Source organism: Varroa destructor, unplaced genomic scaffold (genome assembly GCF_002443255.2).
Source record: "Varroa destructor unplaced genomic scaffold, Vdes_3.0 BEIS01000006.1, whole genome shotgun sequence".
NCBI classification, from domain to species: domain Eukaryota; kingdom Metazoa; phylum Arthropoda; class Arachnida; order Mesostigmata; family Varroidae; genus Varroa; species Varroa destructor.
The window spans coordinates 25031879-25058917 of NW_019211459.1; the positions used below are offsets into that span (position 1 = coordinate 25031879).

The 27039-nt window shown below is 47.3% G+C and overlaps 1 protein-coding gene across 1 annotated transcript in view; it reads left to right on the forward strand.

Moving 5' to 3' along the window:
• LOC111253197 (LIM/homeobox protein Lhx1-like) overlaps window positions 1-27039 on the forward strand; it is a 160391-nt gene that overhangs the window by 114234 nt on the left and 19118 nt on the right. Inside the window, exon 5 of the mRNA XM_086992610.1 lies at window positions 18109-18325. Within this exon, the coding sequence (XP_086848736.1) occupies window positions 18109-18325 (217 nt within the window). The remainder of the gene's footprint in view (window positions 1-18108; window positions 18326-27039) is intronic.

Sequence of the window (27039 nt, forward strand, 5' to 3'; positions counted from 1 at the left end):
TATATATATGAAAAGAGAGAGAGAAAGAGATCTCGACTGATTCGTACAAAGCGACAACCGTCTCAAGCCGATTTGGCCGATTAACACCTACGTCTAGCGAAGGTGTGAAGTAGACTTGTGTGTTGTTGTACATCGAGGGCCACCGCCGCTGAATTGTGGTACTACTACAACTCCTATTGCTACGGTACTCTACCCCCCAAGTAACGGCGCAGTTGTGCTACCTCAAGAAAGCGCTCACAGTGAGTGAGTACTGCGGCGCACACGCAGGAGCACTCGTGAGCATGAAGGAAAACCGTATTGTTCTAGCAATGGCAAAGTGCGAGTACGACGACCAAGATCAACTACACAGGGCAGACTCCTTCCCAAGACAGGCATTGAATCGAAACGCAGACCTACAACAGCACAGAAGAAGGCAGTCAGGCACGCACTGAGGAGTGAACATAATCCAAGTACAGACATTTTTCGCTTCTCTTCCTCTTAATTCTTAAGCGCGTACATATATATACATATATATATATATATATATATATATATATATATATATATATATATATATAGAAAAGAACGACTCCCGAAGGACAATAACAAGAAGACATACACTAATACACATATACTCAGTAAATCTATCTTTTGATCGCCGAGACTCTCTGGAGTTCGAGTGTAGAAAGAGGAAAGACTGATATATGGTAGCGCTCTGTCGTTCTCGACGCGTTGCTGGACAGCGTCCAGCAATTCAATACGCCGGAACAACTGTGTCCTGTGGGCGACAACGCGGGTGTCGATCTAAGAAAGCTGCAAAAAAGAGAAGCACAGTTATAACACGAATAAATAGCAGTGCTTCGAGCGTAGCCGGATCGGTTCGGCTAAATCGGTAATCTTCATTTTGACTCGTTTCGCGCGGCTCAGGGAACGCTGCTGGACCAACACTTCGGTTGCCCAGCAGACGACAATAATGATGATGATGATGATACTTGTGGTGATGTGGATGGTGATAATAATAATGTTGGTGTTTTGCTGATCTGAACTCTCGAGGCCGATCATGCGAAACACAGGAGGGGTATCGAAGTCGGGGAAAGGGGAGGGTGCGTAAGCTAGAGCATGTGCAAATAAGTCTTCATGTGTGTACATACGATCAAATCATCTTGTTAACTTCACACATGTACACCTTGGTGTGCAGGCCGAAGATGAACTCGAGAGATAATAGATCTGAAGAAAAATCTTGGCGCCAAAATATGTACAGGGTGCATAGGTGCGCCTGCCTATAAATACACTTATTTCTAATAAGTACCTTGTCAGTCGGCCACAGTGGGATTGGTAGCCTAACTCTCGTGTATATTTGTGTATATGCATATTTTTTTTTTACCTTTTTATTACTAACTCTAGCAGTAGGGTCTAAGCACGAAAAGCAGTCCTTGATCAAGGACACAAGTGAACCGTAAGAACAGAACTACTAGCAACTGTATAGCAAATGCTAAGTGGCGGTATTAGACGTAAAATTCGAAACGTTACCTTAGAAATTGTAACAAAAAATTAGCTCTTGGAGCTCTAAGCAAGAGCGGAATTCGGCCCGCTTTTATCCGCGCTCCACTTAGTGAAAATTACGGACGGCCATCTTGGATCCGACCTAACTGCTGTACAGTTAAAATATCGTATTCAGGAATTACGACAAACAAACCGGACCACCAGCAACGAGCTCGATACTCCATCTCAAATCAATCGTGTAACTTGTATTCGTAGAGAATGTATTCATAGTCAAAGTCGCCGACAGACCGGATTCACCCTTCAACAGCAATCAAGCATCATCTTCATCGTGTTCTGAGATTTGATTGTTGTCAGCTGTTATCGGTATCGTGAGTATTGAATCTATCTAGCCAGAGAGCTTCAGCCTGTCTAGAAGGTTCTTGCAGTTCACTTGGGAGTGCTATAACGCTACCGACTAACCTTCCTTTAGAAGCCTATTCCAAGCGTACATGACTGGTTCTGCACTGAAAATTGCTACTATTGCAAAACTCGGTTGGACGATACGCTCGACTCAAGTTCAGCACAAAGGTTTTGAAGCTAGAACATGTATTCTATCGAACAAGAAAGAAGACCACTGAAAACTGTTGATATTCTACTTGTCATTTAATAGACGTGAGGTTGCTCGCAAGCTACAAGCGGAGGCAACCAGTGAAGTTCTGCAGGTTCAGGCCCGCAAAACTTCGAGAGTGCACCATTTCTACCGTGACAACTGCAACCAGTACTACTATTACAACAAAAGCGTACTATTCTCTAGTTAGACATCTACTGATAACGGCGGCGGTCTCTTCAGACGATGACGCCTAGCTTTCTTTGGGACAGGCCACGCTATCATTCGTAGCCGCGTCTAGCTGAAGTTTCCCGCTTTGCTTTTTCGTTCTCTACCCCCCCCCCCCCCCCGTTCGTTGAGCGACATTTTTCCGACACCAGCGCCAAGAAGCTACTGCTATTTGCCGACCAGAGGAAAGGGTCACAGAAAGTCGTCAAGTAATTGTTGTTACTGCTGGTGCTTCAGTAGCACTTTAGCAGATAGAGAGCTTGAGGTAGGCTAGCGGTTCTCATCGGCGTTCTATTTATCTCTAATAGGTACATATAGAGCCAGCCCGTGCGCGGCTGGCGCTAAGGAAACGACGACTCAAGTAGCTCCGACGAAGTCGAGTGCGACAACATAGGAAACCCGCAAAATACAGGGAGCACAGCAGATAGAGTTCGCTAAGACGCCGGCGAGCCGGACATTAGCAGTGTCCGCTTGAGGTTCTATGGCATAAACATCCATGTGTATGTATGTGCTTTCGGTCGCGATATTGTCCCTTTGTAAAGCAGCAGCAGCAGCAATTCGAGAGGCAACGATAAAGAATGACGTTTGTGGAAAGAATAGAGGGAAGATCGAGAATGTAAGCTCTGTCAGTTTCGTCTTAGAATACTCTGAAGCGCATATCCGAGCAGCATTTACCCAGAACTGCGAGCAAGCCGTCTTCTCACCCCATTTCTTCTTGTGCCTCTCATCTCTGCTTGAATCGAGTGGATTCGCTCAGTCATTGCTCATCGTAACTCCAGTTCGTCGCAGTCAAGTGGAGGTTTACTGAGCAGCTCTGCCAGTGACGGCGATGACACGGCTTGAGGGTATCCATACCTCCCAATAATAATTGTCAATGTTCTTAATCGGATCCGTCCACAGCATGCAACGGCGTTGCAGCAATAATGGCGACTGCGGTCCCCTTCGTTGTCCCGGAACAGCTGCTACGGGTTGTGGGTTATGGGAAGACCTTGCGTGGTCGTGGAATATTGGATATTTGATGTGCCGTAAAATGTACGGTGCTGTTATGATGAATTTTTATAAGTCATTTGGCCATCAGGTCATGAAGCGGGAGATGGGAAACTACTGCTGCCGTTATCATCATCGCCGCCGCTTTTAGACAAGAAAGAAGAAACAACGCTTGCTACCCTATGTACTTACTGTGTGCAAGATGATGCCTTGGCATTACACAAGCACACCAGTACCATTATTCCGCAAGCGCCTGGTGCAAAATAAATCATCAACTGAAATGAAAACAGAAACTACGAGGCGTGATAAGCCCAACAATAAATAAACTGCCCCCGTAACGAGGGAGCAACACGAAAAGCAGTAAATATTTAAAAAAAAAATCCTACTCTTGTTTGATGCCGCGGTGTCGATGGAGGCGATTAACAAACCGAGAAGTCTACATAAACACAAACATTGATCTAAATATACCTTGCCATATTCGCGGTGTCACGTTGGCTAGCGTCGTGTAGGTACATACAATACATATAATTTACGGCATGTACATTTGCAAGTTTATATCATTTCTGTGCATAGGCTAATTGAATCTATCTCTGTTTCTGATCACAGGCTTCGAACAGGAATAACTTAGTTATAGGGCTAGTTAACCCACTTATAGGGCTTGGAAGCCAGCAACGTTGTGCTCTAACAGTCGCGTCCAGTTCTCGCCTCAAAGAAAACAAGTGCCTCTGTCGCTTGATCGATACGTAGCTTGTAGGTGAAACTACGACAGTTGAGTCCGATCACAACTGACTGAAGTGCTCGCCAACTGCTAGGGCCGCGGTGCCGGGAATCAGTAGCCAGTACGCATGTCTTCAATGCGAAGCGGCTCATTCTGCGTGATCATCCGACGGCACAACGTAATTAATAAAGCTCAGTGAGCATCTTGTCGTCGTTATCTTTCTTATTACGAATCCGTGCAGATTAAACCTGTCCACCCTGGGGTAACGTATTCCTTTAGGGAAGCATACATACGTAGAAATAGGAAAACTGAGTCTGGGTATGTGTGTGTCCTTGTAGAAAAAGCTATAGTGTAAAAAATGTTAATGAAGATGTGAACCCTATTTTGATATCTTCAGTGTTGGTGATAAACTCTCTCATAGGTCGGCCTTATCGTGTACTATCTATGCATCGATCGGATCTATATCTAGTGCATGAAGCTAGCTAAGTTAGTCAGCTCGTGAGCAAGTTCGTTATTTCGTCGGCTTGTTGATATGTGGCAGGGCCCGCAGATTGAACAAATCGTCCATGATCTAAGCTCATAGTTATCCACACCAACTACGACGGTGGCAGACGCAGCGATCGCAAGAGCAGTCGATTTATTCCGTCGCCTCCCTCCTGCTGTGACCACCTCGCTACTATCTCTATTGTTATTACTGCGGGTCACTCTGACTAGCGTTATTGCTGGATTCATCCGACAGTGTATATTTGGCCAGCATCGCCATAGACTCTACTAGCAGCTCGGGTATATTGAACCAATTCTAGCAACCATCATCATCGCCATTGCTATTAATATGTCTACTAAACCAGCAAAAGCAACACGCCAGGTAACATCAACAGCGCCAGCGGCTACAGGAGGCAAATCCTTCAGATCTGGATTGGTGAGCTGCAGCAGCTTTCGGCAGCAGAAACGGTGCGCGATTAACACGCCGCCGATCACGTTGGCTACCACGAGCTACTGCTGGTTGCGCTCCAGGAGTCCAACTCCTGCTTTTAGCAAACAGGTAAGCAAACAAGCAACATAACTACAAATTACACGCCTGCAGCTCGCACCTCCCTCCTGCACAAGCGCTACCAATCGATCGAGACCCGCTGTTTGACCGTCCCGTTTTCGGCTGTCTCCTGAGCAGGCGCATTACATATGAAGCGGCTCTCGTTGCTTAGCCATGAGTCGTTCATTGGTTCGTTACTGCTGGTTGTCAAAAAGCCGAGTCATGCGGCCTGATCAAGTCATCATCGTCTTCGACGATCCTGGTTGGCGTCAATGCTTGCCGATTGGCCCTATTTATCCGTTTTAGCTGATAAAATGCCGATGATGGCAACCCGAAGCGACTTTTACTGGTTTGCTATAACTGAATTCAAAGATAGTTCGGTCCACACGCAAGCTAATCTGTCGTACCCAATCAAGCTGATCCCAGCTGCACTATATATGCGTCTGGACAAAAGGCCCTACCTTTATTTGTCCTCCTGTGATACCCTAACGCTAAAGTGCCCAGGTGATACGATGCGGTCAGTTGGACTGTCATCAATATACCTTGTTATAGTGAGAGGTGCACTAGAACATTGTCATTATATTTTTAATATACAGAGCGTAAATGCAGCGTACGATGTCCTGGTGACGTAAACTTGATTTGCTGCGCGAACGTAAATGGTCGTATGTGATCAGGTAGAACGTAGGCTCAAGTGGCCCACGGTTGCTACTGCTTTTTTGAATACTATGGCCTGCGTGAGTCCGTATATCAGTAGCTCACATGTGATGGGTCGCTATGGGTGGTTGTTTTAGATTCATTGGATCTTCATTTATTTATTCGTGAATGGGAGCTGTGTAGGGGCAAGGTGATCGATAGCGAGACGTTTTGCCGCCACCACGTTCGAAGCTTTGCGCCTCTCTGCCTGGACAGAGGAGCTCGGCCGACAGAGGAGCCGAACGGAGCACGAGCCGAAGCAGCGTTCCTGGAGGGACTCAACGGGGAGCGCCAACGAATCTGCATGCATGCATGAGAGAAGACGGACCGTCCTCAGCCTCGGCCTCAGGGAAGGCGGTTTTCACCTGAATGGGGGCAAACGGTCCCTCGCCAAACAGGTGGTTAGTTCCCTGGCCAGTGCGTTCCATTTTCAGCTACTCCATGTTTCTTGGGTCGACTCAGGCTCCGGACATACGCACCGCATTTCCATACTGCATCTGGCCTGTGCAGCATTTCGATCCAATCGACTACACAGGTGACCATGGAACGCCGTAAAAGCTAGTCTTTGAAACCTTCCTTTGCATAAACGCGCAAAAGAAATATGCTAGAGAGTCAACAGCCAACAGTTACCAAAGCTGCGTACAGACAACGCGATAGAACAGAACTGGAGACGAACGAATGGTCTTGCGCTTATCTCATGTTTAGGCTATACCGCTGCAAGAGTGACGAGTGGAGGGCGCGGGACAAAGTCGTCAGACGCGCGGGTGGTGCGCGTTCTCATGGTCCACATAGCAAACAGCTGGAGTGAACAGGCTTCAGAAGATGACTCAATGAAGATTTCGTGAAGAACTTGATGATGATAGTGATCATGAGGAAAAAGCTATCAATATCTTTTTATTTGTGTTTTAGCATGCGGCACGATGAGTCGATGCAATAGGCCTTCGTCAAACTCGTAGTTACACGTAGGTCGCACAGTCGCCTATGCACGATCGGTGCCGACTTAGGACCAGCGCAATTTCTATAATAGTCCAAAGATGACACTATCCGATTCACCACCCAATAACAATAATTTCCGCCGCGCTGGTGCTTTTGCCGCAAGGCGAAAAGTACAAATTATTTCGCGTTGCTGTTCGAAATCATCGATTTAACAATGTTCTGTGGGGACGCTTGACGGTTGCACTATCTTATTTATTTCAAGTCTTCTCCAAGCTGACATTTGCCGAGGTCCTTTTACCGTCGGTGCTTCACTTCGTAGTACCGTTGTGGATAGCTCCTCATTTCATAGCAAGAACCGACGACAGCGAGCAGTTTCTTCGGCAGGCAAAACAACAGCTTGAACAGAACCTGCTCGCGTCGACGATCAACTAAATATATATATATATAATGGTAGCGAGGTTTCCTGTGCGTGCTAGCTACAAGTGGTTCGGACCTCTCTTAGGGAGCACTGCCGTCGTTACTGCTCCCGCCCAAAGTGTATTCCATTTTTCTCCCAATTGTTCATCAGTTCATCCTTTTTTTTTTTGTTCATTCGTTCACTCGCCCGTTCGCCGGTCACTTAGTTCTTTTGTTAGCTCGTTGCTGTAGTCTCCTGCGTCGTCGTCGTCGTCGTCTCCGTCTTCGTTGATGCTAATGCTACTGCCGTTGCTCTATTCAACTTTTCCATTCTCGTTATTCTTCTGCTCGTTCGTGAAGAGTGAACAGACACTGAAACACGCACGCTGCTGCTGTTGGCTGCGCTTGTTGATGGATCGCTCGCGATCGCATCCTTGCGGCAACGGCAGCAGTAACCGCAACAACTTCAACGGCAGCGTCATCACCAGCCATTCTAGTATTATATATATAGCAGCAGCAGCAACAACGTAGCCGCCGCCGCCGCCGCCGCCGCGGCGAGAGCAAGACGCCATGCGAACGAACGCTAAAACAAGATGACACGAAGCTACTGAAAGAAAGCGGGCAGAGGGGAGCGAGTGGGATGTCTGATAGAAGAAGCCAAAAAGAGCGAACGGGACACAGTAATATACGAGGTAAAATGAAACTTGTGAGACCTCATCTTCCACAGACGATGTAATCTTTATTGACGCTGCGTTCGTCGCTCGACGTCAAGTAGGAACGTAAACAGGGAGGGACCAAAAACAAAATCGACGGCCGCCGCTGCCGCCACTGCCGCTGCTGGCGGGGATATTACTATTATCATCGAAGGCGAAAAATTTGAGTCGCCGACGAAAGAACTGCATCAGATATTGCCAGCGGTGCTGTTCCCGATGGCGTCGTGCAGCGTAAAGTGAAGACTGGCCCGACTGACTTGTTTCTGTGGTTGAAGCCTAAGAGAGTCCGCCTCGGAGCGGCGGCAGTGACCAGTGAGTTAGTTCGCTGCCTGTTGACGTGAGGTTTGTCGAGGTTAAACGTAACGAGAGAACGGCTAAACGAAAAAGAGGTGGGCTTCCAACGCTCAAAGCATAAATAAGTCGTGCGAACTGAAGTAGATAAATGAAGCCAATCGTACCGCAGAAAGCCTAGAACTAGACGTAAGGAGAAGACCATAGCAAATGCAAACTAAACTATTAAAGAATGGCCTAGCAATTCGAGTGATGCGTATAGGCAGACAAAAAAAACTTTAGTCTTCAACTGATGAAGTGTGCACAGACGCAGGTCAACAGAAAATGAAGAAACTCCAGGTGGTAGACCTGCAGATGCGTCCGTCGAGAACTCCGAGCGAATTCGGATTGACAGCGTGCAGCTCAGCTGGTAGAAAGCCCGATAGAACATTAAAGAGATATTGCATTGCTTCCGCGAGGCAGATGGGCCCGTCGAAGACGAGGCGTTCACTGAGACTTTGTTGACTTCACGAGAAAAACCCTTATGTGAACCCGCTGTTATTAACAGCACCAGCGGTAGCGATCACCGGAGGTTGCAAATAGCAATTGCTATTTATTCAGGCCAGTCGACGAGCGCTCGAACAAAGGTTTCAGTTGAAAAAAACCGAGTTAATGGATAGGAACAATCGGTTGCGTCGAATTGAAACAAGCGTAAATGCAACAGGCGTTCGCGCACAAGCTCACATAGGCACGTACGGACGTACAGATGCGTTCGCATCTATAGCCCCGGCTATGAATGTCTAGCCTCCTTTAAAGCTTGGCATTCGAGCAGAAGGGTGAGTATACTGGCCTATCCCGGCATCGTAGCTCACACGGGTAACTAACTTTCCACACGGTGACTATGGAAAGTACTGCGGAAGCAGCACCAGTACCCGAAGTATCATCGCTTTTCCTCTGAAGTTAAGACAGAATCTCTATCACTCATACCTGACAACAACGACAGGCACAAGCCACAAACGCTTGCTTAGACGTTTGCACGGGTTGTTCGGTGTTCCGCCAACGCCCGGGAGCGAAGAACACTCCCACACTGACTCGGATAGACCGAGATAGAAAGAGATAGATAGAGACGTAGAGCAGGAGAAAATAGTTGCTGCTGTCTTTTTGGTCGATTGCTCCGCTAGAAGCGAAGGCGGATGATAGAGGCTATCGTTCTATTTGTATGTGCGTATGCTCGGCCGGTGTCGTCCTGCCAGACGCGACCCGAGCGTTGAAGCAGCGATTGGGGAACTCACTCGTCTTCTTTCTTCTACGAAGACGAGAACAATAATAAGCAAACTCATAGGATGAAGAATAGACGAGCGGGGCAACATGAACGATCGGTTCCTCGTTGGGCAGCGGGAATTTTCGGCCGAACAAAGGCCACCAGGGGTCTCCACTCTCTGCCCGCGTGCCTGTCTGTCTAACGCACGTATTGCTACGTGGCTCGCAATGGATAATATACAATGAGCGGTGCATAAATGTATATAATAAACGCGTGAAGGATAAACGCTGGCATACAGTTGTAGATAGACAGATAGATTCAACACGGAGAAGGCTCATGTTGTTGTTGTTGTTTGGAAGCAACCCACCATCTAGATATGTGGCTTCACCCTGTTCCAGGGTAGGCTAGGGTTAGCGGTTACGGCAAAATCAAATTTTTTCAGTAGTTGTTTTAGGTAGAGGAGCAGTTAAGTGCGTCTCATGAGGTGCACCTTCTTTTCCTGATAGGTTCTCTCTGGTACTAGCAGATGCGTCAGATCGGTTCAGTTCCACATTTGAAACATACGGGCACCTTTTTCTACATAGGACTTTGCTTTTATGTAAAAAAAAAAAATTGAATTGACTTATTTCTGGGGCTAGCTTCATTACTGCCTACCAGCTCTCGTTAGTTTCTGCTGCGGAACTGATGTACAGAGCTAGCGTTTTTCGCTGGCGCACTGGGTTTAGACTGTAGGTAGCCACCGCGTGCAGAGCATGTGGGTGTCTCCGACCTGGGCACAATTCGCACTGCCTAGCCTTGCCTTGCCTTGCCTTGAAATTCTCCCCGGTGGTCACGCGTTTCCGTTTTCCTATCTTTTTTGTACCTACCCGCTTTGTCTCGTCGATCTTAACCGTCCAATTGGCAGCATTAGACCGAAACGCTATAATAACCGTTTTTCTTTTCAAAGTTATTGTACTATTTCAACGGCATAGTGTTATGGAACTAGCGTTGATGAAGTCGTCCAACATTATGGTAACCGTTATAGTGCTTAGCTGTGTATTATTTTTTATGTAGTCTTGAGTTGTTTGGGTTCTGTTTCGTAGCTTTAAGCAAACAAGACGCGTCCGGCGTCATGAGAACCTTGTGCGGTTAAGCATTTGCCTCATATACTTTCTGTTCTTGTGTGATGCTACGCAACGATTCGGCCGAGTAGACTCATGGTGGTTAGCTGGCATAGCATGGTTAGGTTACCAACCCCTCAAAAGATTTTTAGTCGTCACGGTTCACGGGCAATGAAGTGTTGAATCGTACCTCGATGGATAGGCGACGTCTGCGCACGAAACACGATTGTTGGTATCGTTTGTCAGCCACTCCTCTTTTCGCGCGCTGTAGAATTGTTTTCCGTCATTTTCGTCATTTCGTCATCTTCCATTTTCTTCGTCATTTTCGCCCCTTTTTTTTTACTTCATCCACAAGCTATGAAAAAAAAGCTGAAGCCAAAGCCACCTTCCAAGACCAGCCCTGGAAGACAACAGCCAAAATATTGTCACCCTCATCAAGCATGATCACGATAATCATCGCGCAACAATCATCATGAATGGCGGCAGCAGCAGCAGCAGCAAGGCGAAAAGTCGCGTGTGTCTCTACCCAGGTGGACCGGACTCGACCAGAGAGCAAGGCGCAACAAACTCCACTGCTTTTAAATCAGTCCCCCCATTTTCTTGTTTCGATCCGCCTGTCCTGCCATCCTTTTTCAGCGTCCTCGGCTGTTGCTACTGCTCGCCGGAAGCAGTTCCCAACAAGAATAGAGAACCATCCTGGCTCGGTCGCTGGCAGGGAAGCCGCTGATGAAACCAACCGGTCACCGATCAACGCGATGAGCTCAATGTGGGAAGACAGCGGGCTTCATGCTGAAAGTGGTTGCAGGCTGCGACCGCTCAGCCGATGGCTTCAGCGGCAACTGGCACCAGGCTACGGCGGCCGTGCGAGGAGGGCGGAGCCTGCAGCGTCCTACCCGGCCCCTCGTTGGCTATTACGGCGGCAGCGGGGGCTGTTACTACTACTGCTGCTACTACGGACGGTCAACTGAGAGAAGACGGCGACGGCGCTGGCGCCAAGAGCGCCACCTAGTGGCTACGTCTTAATTCACTAGTAACACTGCTAGGATTAACACTGGGGTGAGCTGTTCGCCAGCTGGTTTGGCATCTTGGCTGTGATAGCACCCGACCGTGTGTAGGGCCGCTAGTCGATCGCCGCGGTGGCTACAGCTTGTGTTTAATGAGTATAAGAGAGCGTACTACCAAGTATTAGTGAACGGTCGCTGCTTGCTACCTGGTCACGGAGCTCGCTCGCGTCGATGAGAGTACGGAGACGTGGGGCATCTGAGACAATACTGGGGGACCATGCGAGGTACAAAGTAAAATTGTGCTGCCACTGATGCTGATGCCGTTCATGATGATGCGGCTGTGACTCACGAGAAAGAAGGATCAGGCTGACGAAAAAAGAATCGAGTCGGAAAGAGCGGGAGAACGAGGCAAAGTTTGCATCAGAGTCCTAATGTGCATGTTCGCTTCGACCGGCCCGCTTTGGTAACTAGTTCATTGTTAGCTCGTCTGGAATGCTAAGGACTTCTTATGAAATCCTGGTCCTGTTGCCCTGGTCCTATGTGCTGATCCAGTTCAGTCTTATCGGTCCAATACTGTTGCACGCGACTCCAATGAAACTCGCAGCAGTGTGTGAAACATACCTGTAAAGCGTTATAGTTATGGGTGGGCTTTTGTTGTAGTCACTGTTTGCCATTGGCAAACCGTGTGCGACCTTAATCACGCTGCTTTTTCAATGTGCGTTTGTTGCATTTTGACGTTCTATTCCATTAGATGCGCAGAGATACTCGCGTACTCCTATATATATATATACACATATATATAGGAGACCTGATTCGTTTTCTGTACTCCTATCCTAAGAAACTACCCTCACCACATTCCTGACGTCAATAGTTAAACGTGTCCTAGAGATGAACTCAGCAAAAGAAGGGATTTACAAGTATAAAGGAGTCCTACAACGTAAATAAAGTAGAACACCACTGACTGGAATGAGAATGTGTGACGACATAAATGAACTTCCAAACCTAGCTGAACAATTCATCTAATCGCATCTTTCTACTTCAATTCCAAACTTAATTTGCTGTTAAAAGCTCCAATAATTTATCTATAAGTTCTTTATCCACCAGGAATTCAAGAACAGCCAATACAAAACGAATACACAGAAAACATTTGTGCATCTGTACCTGCGCTCGAAATAAGGAAACGTCTACGTTATATAAGAAAATGCCTGACGGGAATATCTTTGGGACCTTCGAATCAAGAACCGCAAGTACTATGTATCATCCGCGCGCTCTTGTCAGCTGTCATTTGGTTCCTTCAGGCCGTTATAATACTTTTTTTCATGCATCATTTAATTTTGCTTAGTTATGATAAGTCTGACAGTCACCAGCTGCTAAGCTTAGATAGAGCAGACCAATTAAAAACGACCAATTACGTACTCATATAAGATTTTCTAATAGTGATACCCTTCTTCAACCTCACAAGCAAGAGGTTAATGCTGTAGCAGGCAACAAATAAATGCCGTTTGTTGTTGCCGTTCGCGATGTCGAACCTAACTAAAATTGTCCCCTCTTCATTCATTGTTAATCGTCTCAGCGTTGCCTGGAGGAGGATGCGAATGTGCTCAGAGCGCTCCGGCAGGGCTCCAAGCGGGACTCGGAGGGGCAGTCAAGGCGGCCGGCTTGTAGCAGGTTTAACAATGTATAGGATAAGAAGGAATAGAGAACGCGGGTACAGTTATTCCTGCCTTACCTTTACTTGCTCGCCGATCTTGGTGGTTTGTTCAAACAGCTAACCGAGACGTTTTCAAAAAGGGCACTCAATCCTCGGCGAAAAAAGCAAAACATGGTAAGTAGTCGGTGGCAGGAATGAACCGGGAGTCGATCCTTGCCTCACCATTTGAGGGCGGTCGTAGTTCTTCGGCCGGCCATCGTCAGGCTCGGTTATACGGGGCTGTCGTTTCTCCACGCACGTGACTTCAATTTATAAGTCCCTGCTGCGATCAGCTAGTAATGCCCGGTGCTACAGTGCTTTTGCTCGGAGGAGATCTGCTACTTGTTTGGTTGCTCTTTTGCTGTTCCCTCCGAACCTACTTGGCCTGACTTGCCTGATCCTTAACTCACTTGGCACCCGCCTCCGCCATACTCTTATTATTCACATCTCCAGATAAACATCTGTTGCGTTTGTCAGGCTCGGCGCCTTACCGTGGGTGTGGTGAATGGAGAGACATACACATAACGGGAAATATACAGACGTGAGCGCGTCACACAGGCACTTTTAGCTAGAACAATGAATTCGATGCACGGAGCCCTGTGAGGAGTAGGGGACACGTTTTGTCGGCTCACGCCATGAGCGACGGTGGACCAGTGACACGCGACAGAGTCTGCCGCAAAGAAGAATGGAAGTCCTATCGATATTGGTTGGGCATGCGGGTCAAGGGAAACCCCTCCAGAATCGCCTTCGAAGTCGCCTTTGAAGTTGGCCCTGGAGCATCATCCTAGCGTAACCATGTGACTCTTTAAATGCGTTTTGCCCCGTTTAGCGTTTTGCCTATGAGCATCACTGCTATTAAGACTCGCCTTAAATGAGTCGGATGTAAAGCATTAGACAGGAATACTGACTACATGGAAATCAGCGCTTTGATTACTTTTGAATAACTTTTGGTGTATCTGGTAGTTTAAGTAGTTATGACAGAAGCGAATTTTCTGTGCCGTTGGCAACAGTGGGTTAACGTCATGCCAAAAAACTGCTTATTCAATAAATATCCGAGGAGTACATTATATACGAGCGCATTTGCATCTTTGCGTAAGCAGGAAAAACTTCGTATATATGTACAATAAAAGAAAGGCATGATTTTCAAAACAGCGGAACAACATGTTCGAGTTTGTGTTAAAAACTTAACAGAGCTTAGTTTTTTCTAAGTTTAGATATGCCAGGACAGTTGGCAGCTACCAGTTGCTATAAACCAAATTTGCTCAGGCTTAGCCATTTCTAACGCAATCGATAGCAGGTGTTGCTATGTTATAGGATATAGGTAAAGACTGGATTGTACCAGAAAATAGCAGCGGAGGAAAGCGTAATTATCACCGACTTGTCTTGCTAGCTACGTCGTCCTCTTCTATCTGAGATTAGGGCTTTTATAGTGTCTACTGTCCCCAGAATAGGCTCTGTATCGACCACTGATTTATTGCCTTACAACTTGTTCTTGGCTCGAGCTGTCTCCAGCCCCAAATAATCACCTCTCGTGTCACTTCGATCTCTCGCAAGTTAAAAACGGCAAAATAAGGTTATACAAAACCACTGCCATTGATTGTCATTAAGAGACCAAGAAGTGTGCGTTGGTGCGTCGGGCATTGTTAGTGATACGGATGGTCTTAACACGCGTTCGAAATAATTCGGTGATGATGAGACTGATCCAGACAAGCTGGGTCGATGAGAAGCTCTTCAGCATTGAGGTGATTAACATAAATTTTTTCTTTCTAGTGTACATTTACTGCTGCCACTCCGCCCTAATCTTGGTTTAATGTCGTGGATTGCATCAGATTAAAATAACAAATCGGCCCTATCGTTCGATTAGCCCGTTGTTTTGCATACTGCAGTATAGAAAATGTACGTAGAGTTTACTATCTTATCATTATCGTGTTGTACGGTGGGTTTCTATCCTTTGTAGCTATATTGCGCTGATCGAAGAAGCAGATAGTAAACGTATGAACAAGCTAAGAAGTTCTATGAGAAAAATAACTGGCTAGCTTTCCACTAGCGAGCAAGAGAAAGTATCACCTCTAACACACACTTTTCACAGGATACTTGTTCACTAGTCCAGTACACGTATTGGCAAACGATTATATGCAAGTCTAACTAGTAACAGTCCAAAGATGCTATGGCCGGTACACCCGTCACAGTTTGGAGCTACAGCTGAAAATCAAACCACAAACAAGCACAGAAAAATACGATGCGTATACGATGATCGCAAAATTTAATAACTCATAAATCGCGTTTGACAGCGCATGGCAGAAATATTGACATCTACTTAGTTTCACTAAAATGAACTTGCAAACGTGTATCTCGCCGAAGGAGATTGGCTAGGTTCCGATATACTGGATAGAAGTGTCCCCTGACGTAAAACTGGCTAGGTAAATCTTCACTTTCGCCCTAATATTTTAGCCTCTATAGGGCAACTGTAAAATGTCATCTTACCTCTTACTACAAAGCCTGTAGCAGCGTGGAATTTCCTCTAGCGGGAGAATCCAGGAAGGATTGGTAGTAGCAGACGGAGAACTGCCCCGCTGACGAGTGAAGGAAGAACTTCCTTATACCACCTCGTACGATGTTCTGTCTCCTCCTCACATCTTTTCACATGGACCCCACACCCTCTGTTGCCTTGCAACCTCACCATCCCTTCACTGCCCCGCGCTTTACACACCTCGATCTCCTCAATCACCCCACCAACGGGTTAGTGGTATTTCTGATTCATGTGGTTTTCGTCGTAGTCGGAAGTATCCCGTCAACTTGTTACCTGGTCGCCCTTCTGGCCACAGGGCTCTGCCCCCTCGCCCTAAGTCCTCGATGCGCGAACCTCGTCAACCTCTGCAATGGAGGAGCTGGCCTTCATTGCCGCCCTTTTTCTCGAGCTTCCTCTTGTGCTGCTCAAACACGACGTTACATAAGTACCGCTTCTTACCGGTTACCTCTGCCTGGCCCCTCGTCCCCCTGCTTTGTTCCCCGTTTTCGCGTGCCAGGCGCCTTCCTCAAAGCAGTGGCCAATAATAGCAGCAGTAGGAACAGCTCCTCCTTTGCAAGTCGCCCTTTCTATAGCGCCAGTGGTGGCAGCATCGGTAGCCGCGGCGGGTGAGTTGTATGGGGCCCAGGGGACTCGACGCAATGGTCTTCAGGGAGCCCTCAACTGTTAGAAGCCTGTCTTAGCTTGAACTCTTGCTTTTATGTAACCCTCAGCATGCTGCGCGCGCTTGCGGCCGGACTGAACGGAGTTTAACTTGGGAAACAGAGGTAGCGGCTGAAGCCAAAGCGTACATTGGCGCTTGAACCTATGCCCATGTCGACTTAGAGTCCGGGCGTCTCCTTTTCTTGCCACTGTGGCATAGCTAGCGACCATTGTTACAAGGTGGTACACCGAGTGTGCAGATACCGCAAGAAGTACCAGCCACGCTATAAGCTAGCTGTCGGGAAAAGCTTTCCCAGTATACCTAAAGTAAGCTTCGCTGATGTTCGTGGGTTTTGTAAAGTTGAACAGTACACCTCTTTTCTTCCCAAACTTTATCTAGTCCGAGCTCACCGTGCTAAACGGGTCTGAGATAACTTCCCTTATTTACGCAGGTTGTATAGTATTTTTCGTTGTTGGAACGCCTAGCCTCCTTCAACTCGAGATTTGGCCATCCAAGCCAAAATCGAGGTCTGAGGTAGATGCATATTTCCGCCCCGTTTTTACCAAGTAGTCAGGTGACTTCTGACGAACTAAGTGGTTTATGCAATCAGAGGCTATCATTTTAGCAAAAAAGAGGAAGACTTCTTCCTACCTTTATTTGTCTAGCATTCGGATCTTATTTAGTACATACGTAATAGCTATCTGGTGAAACAGACATGTATTTTTGTTTTTAACAACACATGTCCACCTGTTTCGAGTTAAACACCTGCCACCGGGCTAACATTTTATCAGAATTTTTAGAGGTTTCAGTGCAGAGACATTAAAATTGATCAAATATTTTAATATGAATCGCCAGCCTTTCAAGAATTGGTTGGCCTTTTCAAGGTCGATTCGAGGCAAACATATCTAGCCAATGTATTATAAATCCTCGCCTCTAACTGTGCGTGGCGCTGATTGTGGTATGATAGTTGTCAACTTTTTTATGTACATATCACATAGATATCCAACATCCCATCACATATATATAATCCTTAGAATACGCCAGCATGTGGCTACGACCTGCGTACGAACAGAGGAAATGCGTATTCGTTTGAGCGTTTATCCTTATAATGGCGCGGTTCACCGCTACCGGTTGATCCTTGGCACATACACTTGCAAGGGAATGTAACCATCTGCCCACTCAGAACCACCGCAGAGCCACCGAGCAACCGGGGGCCGACGAAGGCCTCGAAAGGACGCTAAAGCAATAGCGGGCCTACAGACCAAACCATTCACCACAATACATTGGGATGTCGAATGATAGTGGCAAGCGGGAAAAGGGCAGATTGTCGATTGCCCACATGAAATCCTGGGGATCCCAAACCCAAGCCAGATTCGTTTGTGGATAGATAGATAGATAGAGGTGTGCGTTGTAAAGATTTCCTGCTGTTAAAACTTCTTCCCGAGGGGTACGAATCGCGAGTTGTGAGCCAGTGCGACACGAATAGTGAGTAACGTGTGTGCTGAAGGGAACGCAGTTATCCAGAGATTAGCCTGCCGTCGGACTTAGCCGATAGTGGAAGCTTTGGCCTAGCTCTGGAGCTACGGGGTTGTCTGCCCCAAGCCATCTCGGCAGAATAGAACGCAGAAAGCCGATTGCTTACAACAAATGAATAATAGGGCAACCTGCTATCAAAAATTCTTTTGGATGAGACAGTATACAACTAATATCTTATATACATTCTTTCTCACTCTATTTATACGTGTTGCTCTATCCAGCATGTGGTTCAAGTCCGCTGCAAGCTAAATAAATTCGATGCTTACATTTTTTTTTCGTCCACTGTTTTTTAAATGGTTACTTTTCAGGTTTGGTTTCAAAATCGTCGCTCCAAAGAGAGACGCATGAAGCAGTTGTCAACGCTGGGAGCACGGCGTCATTTCTTTCGCAGTCCGCGCCGGGTGATGAGGGCATTGAGACCTGGTATGAGTCCAGACCCGCTCGACGACAGCCCTCCGGATTTGCTCGCTCAACCCGCGGGGGGACCAACAGGCGGTCCCCAGAACGCGTTTGGATACTTCTCTGGTGAGTTTTATCACCAAATAGTTCATTAAGAGATATCGATCAGTCCAAGGCGTAAAATTGAGCCAAGTAAGATTTGGGTAAACTAGGTAAGAGCCCTGTCCGTACGGCATATATACGCAGTACCGAAGTGTTCCATTATGTCCTGTATTTATTTATAAAGCTAGACAGCTTATCTGTGATTAGTTTCCTACATGCTGTTCATTACGCCATCGGCGGTCTTTGTTCTTTGTCTCAAGCGATGGAGACATTGAATGCGTCACGGCATTGCGCGCCATATGCTACAACACCAATAGACTTTTCGTCATACGGCTAAATGGACTGGGTTCTTTGGTGGAGATGCACTGGAGTGAACCTTTGTGGCTCGGTAGCGTCCAGCTATTACCGATAGGACAGCTACCCGTTTCGTTGTCGGGCCCTTGTGAGAGGTCGCCAAATCCAGATAGATCGACAGAACTTCAACTAAATACCTCGACTGCGACCACTAAGTAACACATACGTCTTCTTTGCCAGTCTTCTGCTGACGACAATGAATATGACAACAGTCATTACCGTCACTATTATTATTATTATTTATATTAGTATTTCGTTGCGCAGATCTGCTGCATCACTACTACACGTACGTTTATCTCTCTCCTATAATTCCTGCCAACCTTTCCAATATATATATATATAGTAAGAAAATTGGCTACTCTATATTTAACACAGATATACCAGCTGCGGATCTGACTACGAAGTATTCCGTGAAGTGATGAAAGTAGATTACCACATAGTCTCACCCATGGCGTTCTAGAGATCCGTTTCGGTACCTCAACCCCGTTCCGTTGGCATCCACAGAACATTCGTATCATTTGTGTCGTTTGTTACCTCGTCTAGACACAGAACGCGCTTAATATATATTATACTTAGCATAGTTTCCCGCTGAGACATTATGTGCTTGATGTACAGAATAGTGTACACACATGTAAGCTACTGACCTCAAGGGACAAAATCGCTCTGTAAATCGTTGCCGCTGTAGTGCTAACAACAGCAATATTAGCGTCGAAAATGACGCAAGCCGTGTTTCTTTTCGTAGAGGGCACAACTAAGACTCGATCTTTCGTTAGCAGTGTTCGTTATTTGTTCTTCATTTATTCTTGTTCAGTGTCTACTACGTTTTTCTCGTATCCTCTAATTATTGTTGCCAATTTTCCTCTTCACAATGTCCTGCTATTTGTCTCATGCATTCCTGTCATAAAAAGTCAATTAGACTCGTCTTCAAAAAAGGGCAAGAAGAAAGTAAAAGCGCGCTATAGGTCGTATCGTCCGTATGTACGCGTCGGTACGCGCTGTTTCCATCCATATAGCTGTCCGTATATGTACGTGATCAGTAACAACATACTACTTTAAAGCTTCGAACATCGGACGTGCAGGACGTCACGACGCGATCTCTGTCCTCCGTCCGCAGGCTGATTCAGCTCTTTCATTTGTTGTCGCCTCGACGCCGGCTAGCAGCTGTTTCTAAAGTGATGCTATTTCGCGATAGACGGGTTGCGATAAAGCGGGAGAGAAAGGAAAAAAGCTTCGAATCGGACCGAACAAACTGATGCATATACAGCGCATCGCTGAAATGTACTCTCTCTTTATTTCTCCGTCATCTGCTCTGGCCCTGTAAAATTGCCTCAACCACACCGGAGATTGCTGCGGTACCTGTCTGCTCTATCGCTCTTTTTTTCTGCTCTTTTCATTGTTTCTTCGTGTATCTCGATCATTGGTTTCTGTGTCTGAAGAGCTTCCCTGGCTGCTGCCGTCAAACTGACGGCCTGTAGTCGACCCTTTACCGGCTGCTCAGCCGGGGCTGGACCTACGATTCTCGCTAACGTGTCTACACATACACACACAAAGACATACATACACATATATCGAAGGCAGCACCGGAGAAAACAGGACAGTCTTCGATATTTCCGTTCAGCTTATGTTAATGGTAGCTTCGTAATCGTGGTAACGGCAGTGTTGGCGAAATGTTTACGTCGTTGCCTTTTCATTTCGCCGTCTAGACGGCACTGCTTGAAGAGCTCTATAATAATATCCATATTGGTAGACAAGCTCTAGCTCAAGACAACGGCTTTAGTCCGCAGTAGCATCTGCACCACAATAACGGCAATCGTAGAAAGTAACGACAGCCACTTCGTTATGTTCGATTTTGGAGTTAATTAAAAATTTGAAATGGGCTTCAGGGCAGCGGAGATGGGCACTTTTTGCTGGTGTTGCCGCTGCTTTTTTACTGTCTCTAGCAGCCACTCCCGCTGCGGCGGCTGCCTGTCTTCTAGTAGCTGTGACGCTGCTGATCCGGCATTTTTATTTAGTATAGTATAATACATAGCAGATCTGCATAGCCTCCTTTGTGGGTGAGCGTTGATCCAGAGTTGTTAGGGCCGTCAAAGTTATATGCGACGTGGAGGGAAAGTTTAGGCGTTGACTGCTCACCAGGCTGTAGCATTAGACATAACAGCAGCATCAGTCAGAGCAAGTACATCGCCTTCTTTGTTCGCGTGGCTATACTGTCGTCCTGCGGCTGTTGCGACGAGGCCGCTGCTTCACTGAGTTCATCACCGAATCGGTCCGCATTGGCGAATAACTCGATAAAACAGTGGATGAAAAAGTCGACGTTACTTTGTGGTGAGCAGCGACGCCACTGATGTGGATATATGTGAGGCGACTAGACCCCGTTGACCGAAACCGAATTGCCGATACCTCGAAAGCGACCAAAGCGTCCAAAAACGCACGGGCGCAAGCAAAACGGCGATTTTAACCGGCGGTGTCAGATTGGTCAGACTGATCAAGATGCACGCACAATACTGCCGGAGGAAAATCTGCCTTATATGATCCGCCCCACTCCCCGTGTCTGACTTTCTTGTCCTTAGCTTCAAAGAGTCGCTGGTGCTGCTGCAGGAGGGACTTATTGACGACTGAAATCTATATTATGGCCAAACAGCCGTAGGCCGTTTTTCATCAGGCGCCGCCTGATGAAAAAGCGATAGGCGATCGCTACAGCGTACATTACACAAGAAGGGTGGAGGATACTAAGGGGTGATTCGAGAAAGTCGGCGACAACAACGCGGGCGATGCCGGCGCAAGGGAGGTGAACACCACGAAACGAGGGGCCTTTTTGCTGCTGCTGCTGTCGAACTCTCCTCTGCTGGATATTGGCCGCCGATTCCGACGGATATCTGCTGAAGGCATTGCGAAGAAGCCCCTCCCAAAAGAAAAGCTGTCCGCCTTCAGCGGCGGACTATAATCTACACGTACATCCGTATGCGCCAGTGTCACGGTCTGAGCTATTGCTGGTATCTTGTTGTAATGGCATAATGTCCTCGACACTAGCGGGACCTGTTGTTCTTGTTCCTAACCTATGTTGCTATGGCGACGACAACGACTGCGAAAATGAAGGAAAAAAATAACAAGAGCAGCAGGAATAACCGGCTCGAGGCGACGCTTAGACAAGCGGCCAAGCAGACCAAATGCCACGGGCAGGCAAATTGCGGTCTCCACGGGGTACCTGCAGGTGCAGCGTCGCTCGTCGTTTTCTTTTTTCGTATTTCTTTTTACTCTTCGCCACACAGACCTTTGCAGATATCGCTGCTTGTCACAGGCTGCGCCTGAAAGGCAAACTTGAGGACTATGGCTCGATTTCTTGGTTCCGGCGTTAGTACAAGGATATAGAGCATATCCGTTCGTGATAGAAATAGTTGTTTCAGCAAGTTTTCAGGCGATGTAGGCCGTTTCGATTGGCACATGTTTCGCATGGCTGCATACATGTACACACATAAAGGTTATGTATTGTAATGTACCACTGCAGCATGCTTGCAAAATACGGTGTTCTTATTGTCGTACCATGAAAGGCACGACATAAACCGTGTGATTCGGCAAAGCCGTTGTCAGGATAGCAACCGTGATACACCGTTGGTGCTAGCCTCGTAGCGATGAATGCACGGTTGAACCGGTACAGTGAGTCCGATGCGATATGAGATATGGAAAGAAAATGTATGCGATGGCGGCAATGGATGATATGCGCAATGGCTGCTAAAACAGTGAGCAACCGTAGACGATAGTGACAATCCCTCTGACTTGCAACCGCTGAGAGACATTTTGCCGCAGTGTTGTGCTGACATAGGATACCACACTGTGTCTTTGGTTGGCTGGATTCGGAGAGAGAAAGCGCGCGGCCAGACCAGGCTGCATGGGTAAATTGCGTTATTTTGTAAACAAATGACGGGTACTTCCGGTCTCTTGGGTCTCTTGTCCGAATCTTGCTTCCGCACCCGAATACGACCCCTTGCCGCCAGGCAGTAGTGCGAGGCTCTACTAGAAAAGGAAGAAGTCTAGGCCACCCCCATTCCATCAGTGCGGACCTATTTCGAAGGTGGCGTAGAGCCTGCTAAGCACTAAGGGGTAGTCGCTTTGCTTGGTACCGGAACCGGATGTTGTCCTGTCAAAAATACCCCCTGCCCGCCGCCCTTCCTCCAGCAGCTGCATCAAGGCTATCGAGGCTAGGGGTATACCGAGAGAGACCGAAGAAGCGGACTCTGAAAGTTGGAACAAAGTGTTGACTTCGGACGAGTGAGTGACTGGCCTTCTCGGACGGACAAACATGGTCATGTTGCAGGCCGGTAAAGAGGCGCGAGAAGAATTGCTTTATCTACTTGTCGCTCTGATAGATGACGACGGCCCATTGGCGTGAGTGTCATCAGTCGACAAGCAACTTACGCTGCTTAACCAGGCATCTGACAGATGTCATGGTCAGAAACAGAGAAAATATGGACCTATGATATTGTCGCTGTTGACCGGTAAAAAGGCGTGAAATCCGAATGTCGAGATCTGCTAGAACCGACCGCGTATGGATAAGGTTCGCATGCGCTCTGCTACAAGCTTTTTCAGTTTCTTTACCACATCAATATTGTTATATTGTCAATAGCCATGTTACCAAAGGTACGCTATTCGTTTTCCAGAACTCGACAATCTCGGCCACACCCCTTGCCGATAAGAAACATGTTCGCTGCACCCGGACAAGTTCACCAAAAAGAGGTACTGGCTACGACCATTCTACGGGAAGTATTAGCGATAAATAGAGTCTGTCAGAAACAAAAAAGCTTGTTCGACGTTGTCAACGCTACCAACGCTGGCACCACCTATGCATTCTGCCTGGAATGGGATTTGCAACCGGAAATTACGATGGCTCGGCTATCTGTTGGTTATTTATTCCTTTGCCCAGCAAAGGCCGATCAAACGAATCTTTACCTTAAAACCAGCAACGACAAAGGGGTGCATCCTCCTCAGGACGACACTCCATAATAGATCCGGCGCTTCCTATTCTAAAGTACGTGAAACTACTCGTAGGTCGGTCCGCTAGGAATACGAGAAAAGGCCTCACTTCGTTTTAATGTAAGTCACGGATGTTTGCCGGTGCTCAAAGCCAGCCAATCTCTCAGCAGAAAGCCAACCTTCCTTCCTCAGCGCTAACCTGCTGGCCAGTAGATCAAACCAAGTTGTGCCTTCCTCAAAGGACCGACCTTTTTTTTTTCGTTTCCTCTCTCTCCGGTCGCAACGCGCACCGTCGAGCAGCAAAACGCAGGAAACTGCACGGACCAGGAAGTCGGCACGACCGCAGCAGCGGCACCAGCTGCAAAACTACGATGAGAGCTGTTGACTCTGGTGGAGTCGATTTTCCTCTTCTTTCCCGCAGTATACTTCCGGTGTGTTCTCCTGGAGAGCTAGTGGGCCTGTTGTTGTCGGCGATGGTGGTCCTGTTTGACTTGGAAACGTGGCAGCAGGGGTACAGGGGCGTTGGTGGTAGGTTCAGACTTCGTCCTACACATTCGCCCGGGTCGGCGACTTGTGGAAGCGATTGTAGAAGTGGATAGTAGCGGACCCGAGCCAAGAGGAATGACGCGGGACTGGCGATAGTAGTGGTGAAGGCGGCGCTGGCTCCCATAGGCTCTCGCGTTAGCTCTGGCGATGGCAGCAGCAGTAGCGCATCGCTGCACCAGGCGCTGCCTTTCTGTGATCGGACGCTGGCATCACGCCTGCAGATTGGCGGACTTCGCGGGTTCGATTTAGATGCAAATTTAGCTGGAGCCGTTCAAGCTGTCGAAGCTGTGGCTGCTGCAGTAGCCAGACCAGCCGCCACCAGCCCCACTTTTGGCCTCTGTAGGCGCGTCTAGGTTAGGCCGGTCAGACCCTCCCTCGCTTCTACAAGCTTTTTCGTGGAGCGACCGAAACCGACCTCCATCGATCTGGGGAACTTAAGGGGTGAACGAACCCCCGCGTCTCCATGCCGGTCGATCTCCCCACCAACTTCTGCTCACGTTCTCAGTGAGAGCGGATGCTCCCGCTTGGCCGAGTGGCTAGGAATCGTTGTATTAAAAGAGTGCTTTCCTACGATGTTTCTTCTTACGGCTATAAACAGGCAGTACTTGCAGACTAATATAATACAGTAGCTGAACATGAGTGGTATACCCTACCGCAGATTAGAGTAGATATGCTACAGAAAGGTATACAAACCTTATGGATACAATTTTTACTTAACGATTCAGTAACTAGATAAAATATCTAGCCAGCCTACAATTGCTACCTGACAAGTTGTATTGTAAACGAAACTTGTCGTTATGAACGCGCTGGTACATTAAATGATGGGACTATGTTAATCTGGTTATAATACTGGGTTTATTGATTATTCAAAGAAAAGACTAAAATCGATTGAGGTTGTTTAAACCGTTTGACGTGACAGGACCCCCTGCAACAGGGTTATGTTCCATAATTTCTTAGTATCATTATATAATTACTTATTAACTCTGTCACGAAAGAAATATATTCATGTATAATATGCCCAGCCTAAAAATCTACTGTCCCTCGTATCGGTGCTCAGTTCTCGAAATCAGTTGTTATTTTTTAATATATTCATTTTCTGATTACTAGCGTCGATCGTCGTTCATCTTAGCTGTTCGTGTGTTCGCCGCGTAGAAATGACAGAATCGTCAGACTTGCTCTAGCCCAGAACTAGAACTACCCGATCAAAGCTTCGGCTCGTCTCAGTCTGACCCTATTAGGTCGGTTAAGTTTTGCCATTTATCATGTGCTCCTTCCCGATCCTCTTCCACGGATGGTGTCGTTTATTGTATACCTCCTGGGCTAACCTCTCCTACATAGATGCTAGTCCATTTAGAAGCAACGTAAACAGAAAGAACGTACCGGTCGTTTGAGAAAGCATGGAAGAATGCTGTTGCCAGACATTCAGCTAAACTGCGAGCGTGAAGACTCGCGCAAAATCCATCGAAGTATGCGAATCGATACCACCCAATACATTTACACATGTGAGACACATATGAGGCATCTCGTAGGCATCGTAGCCCGTGCCGTACGCGCTGCACCCATGTAACTGCGGCTGGACTTCACCGCGAGGTTCGACAGAGCTGCGTTTTGTGCTACTCGGGCTACTTTCGACGAAAGTCTCCCGCCAAGGATGAAACAGCTATAGCCGTCAATAGTCGTCAGATGTGGATAGTTACAGCCGGACCGGTCACCATAGTAGTAGCTCATATAGCAGGTAGTATACGGCCAGTTTTAAGGGCAGTTCCAGCAGCATAAAGCGGCGATACGCGAAGACCACAGGCAAAATGCTTTTAGCCAAAAAAGGAACTTCGATTCAGCGTCTTCTTGCCAGCTCGCCTCTTACTGTGTCTTCATTTTTATCGTCGTCGTAGAGCACCTGTACGATACACTCAAAATACTCACACAGACATAACTATGATTATACAAAGATGCACAGCATCGACATTTATTAGTAAGGACACAATATAAACAATCGATTGGTTATATAAATATCATGCAATAGAATGGTACATACGCGAGCTCGCTTCCTCTTTCGTCTTTCAAGGTAGTTCTCTTTTCGTATAGACATCGGAGCATCTCTACACGAGCGTCGGTAGCGTTGGCGGCGAACGCAGCTGAGCGACAAACCAAAAACAGAAATGTTGGAACGGACATTCGGTACGCGGATATACATAGGCATGCGAAAATATCTCTGTATTAGCCTGTTCTTGTTTTTTTTTTGCTTTATTTTTTCCTTTGCTGGCGATGGTGCTTGTCGCTGTCGTCACATAAGGAAGCCACGGCCACAACAGAAAATGTGGCCATCGAAGCCAACCGCTGAAATGGACTCTCCCGTCAGCGCAGTTCATCATTCACCGTCCACTCCGTAAAGCATACGCATCTTCTGCTGACCGCTTTTACAAATGTTTTTCTGGTGACTTGGTGATGTGCGGCGTGGTACCCGTGGTCGGCTTTGGCTAGATACCCCAGAGCTGGCACAAATGGTTGTCGCTACATTGATTGTGGTTCTTTCAGCCAGCAAGGTATCTGCCGTCGTTTAACCGAAATGAGAGACGCGGCTTTGATGAACAAGGCCCAGCGGCGGGAGTCGCTGCCATCGTCAACTGCCGAGCGGTTGAGTCGATGGGTGTGTTCTCTGGACAGTGCGGTATTGCCACTGCTTCAACCGGGATCTCATAGATCGCTGAGGTGCCATATACCACAGGGTTGGGGCGCAATCAATGGGGAACTGGATACGAAGCTGGAAGCCGATGAGGATACAAACAAGTTGCAACTAGACAAAACTAATAGTGACAAGCATAGGACGCACTGCATCTAGGAGCGAGAAAAAAAAAAAAAAAAAATATATA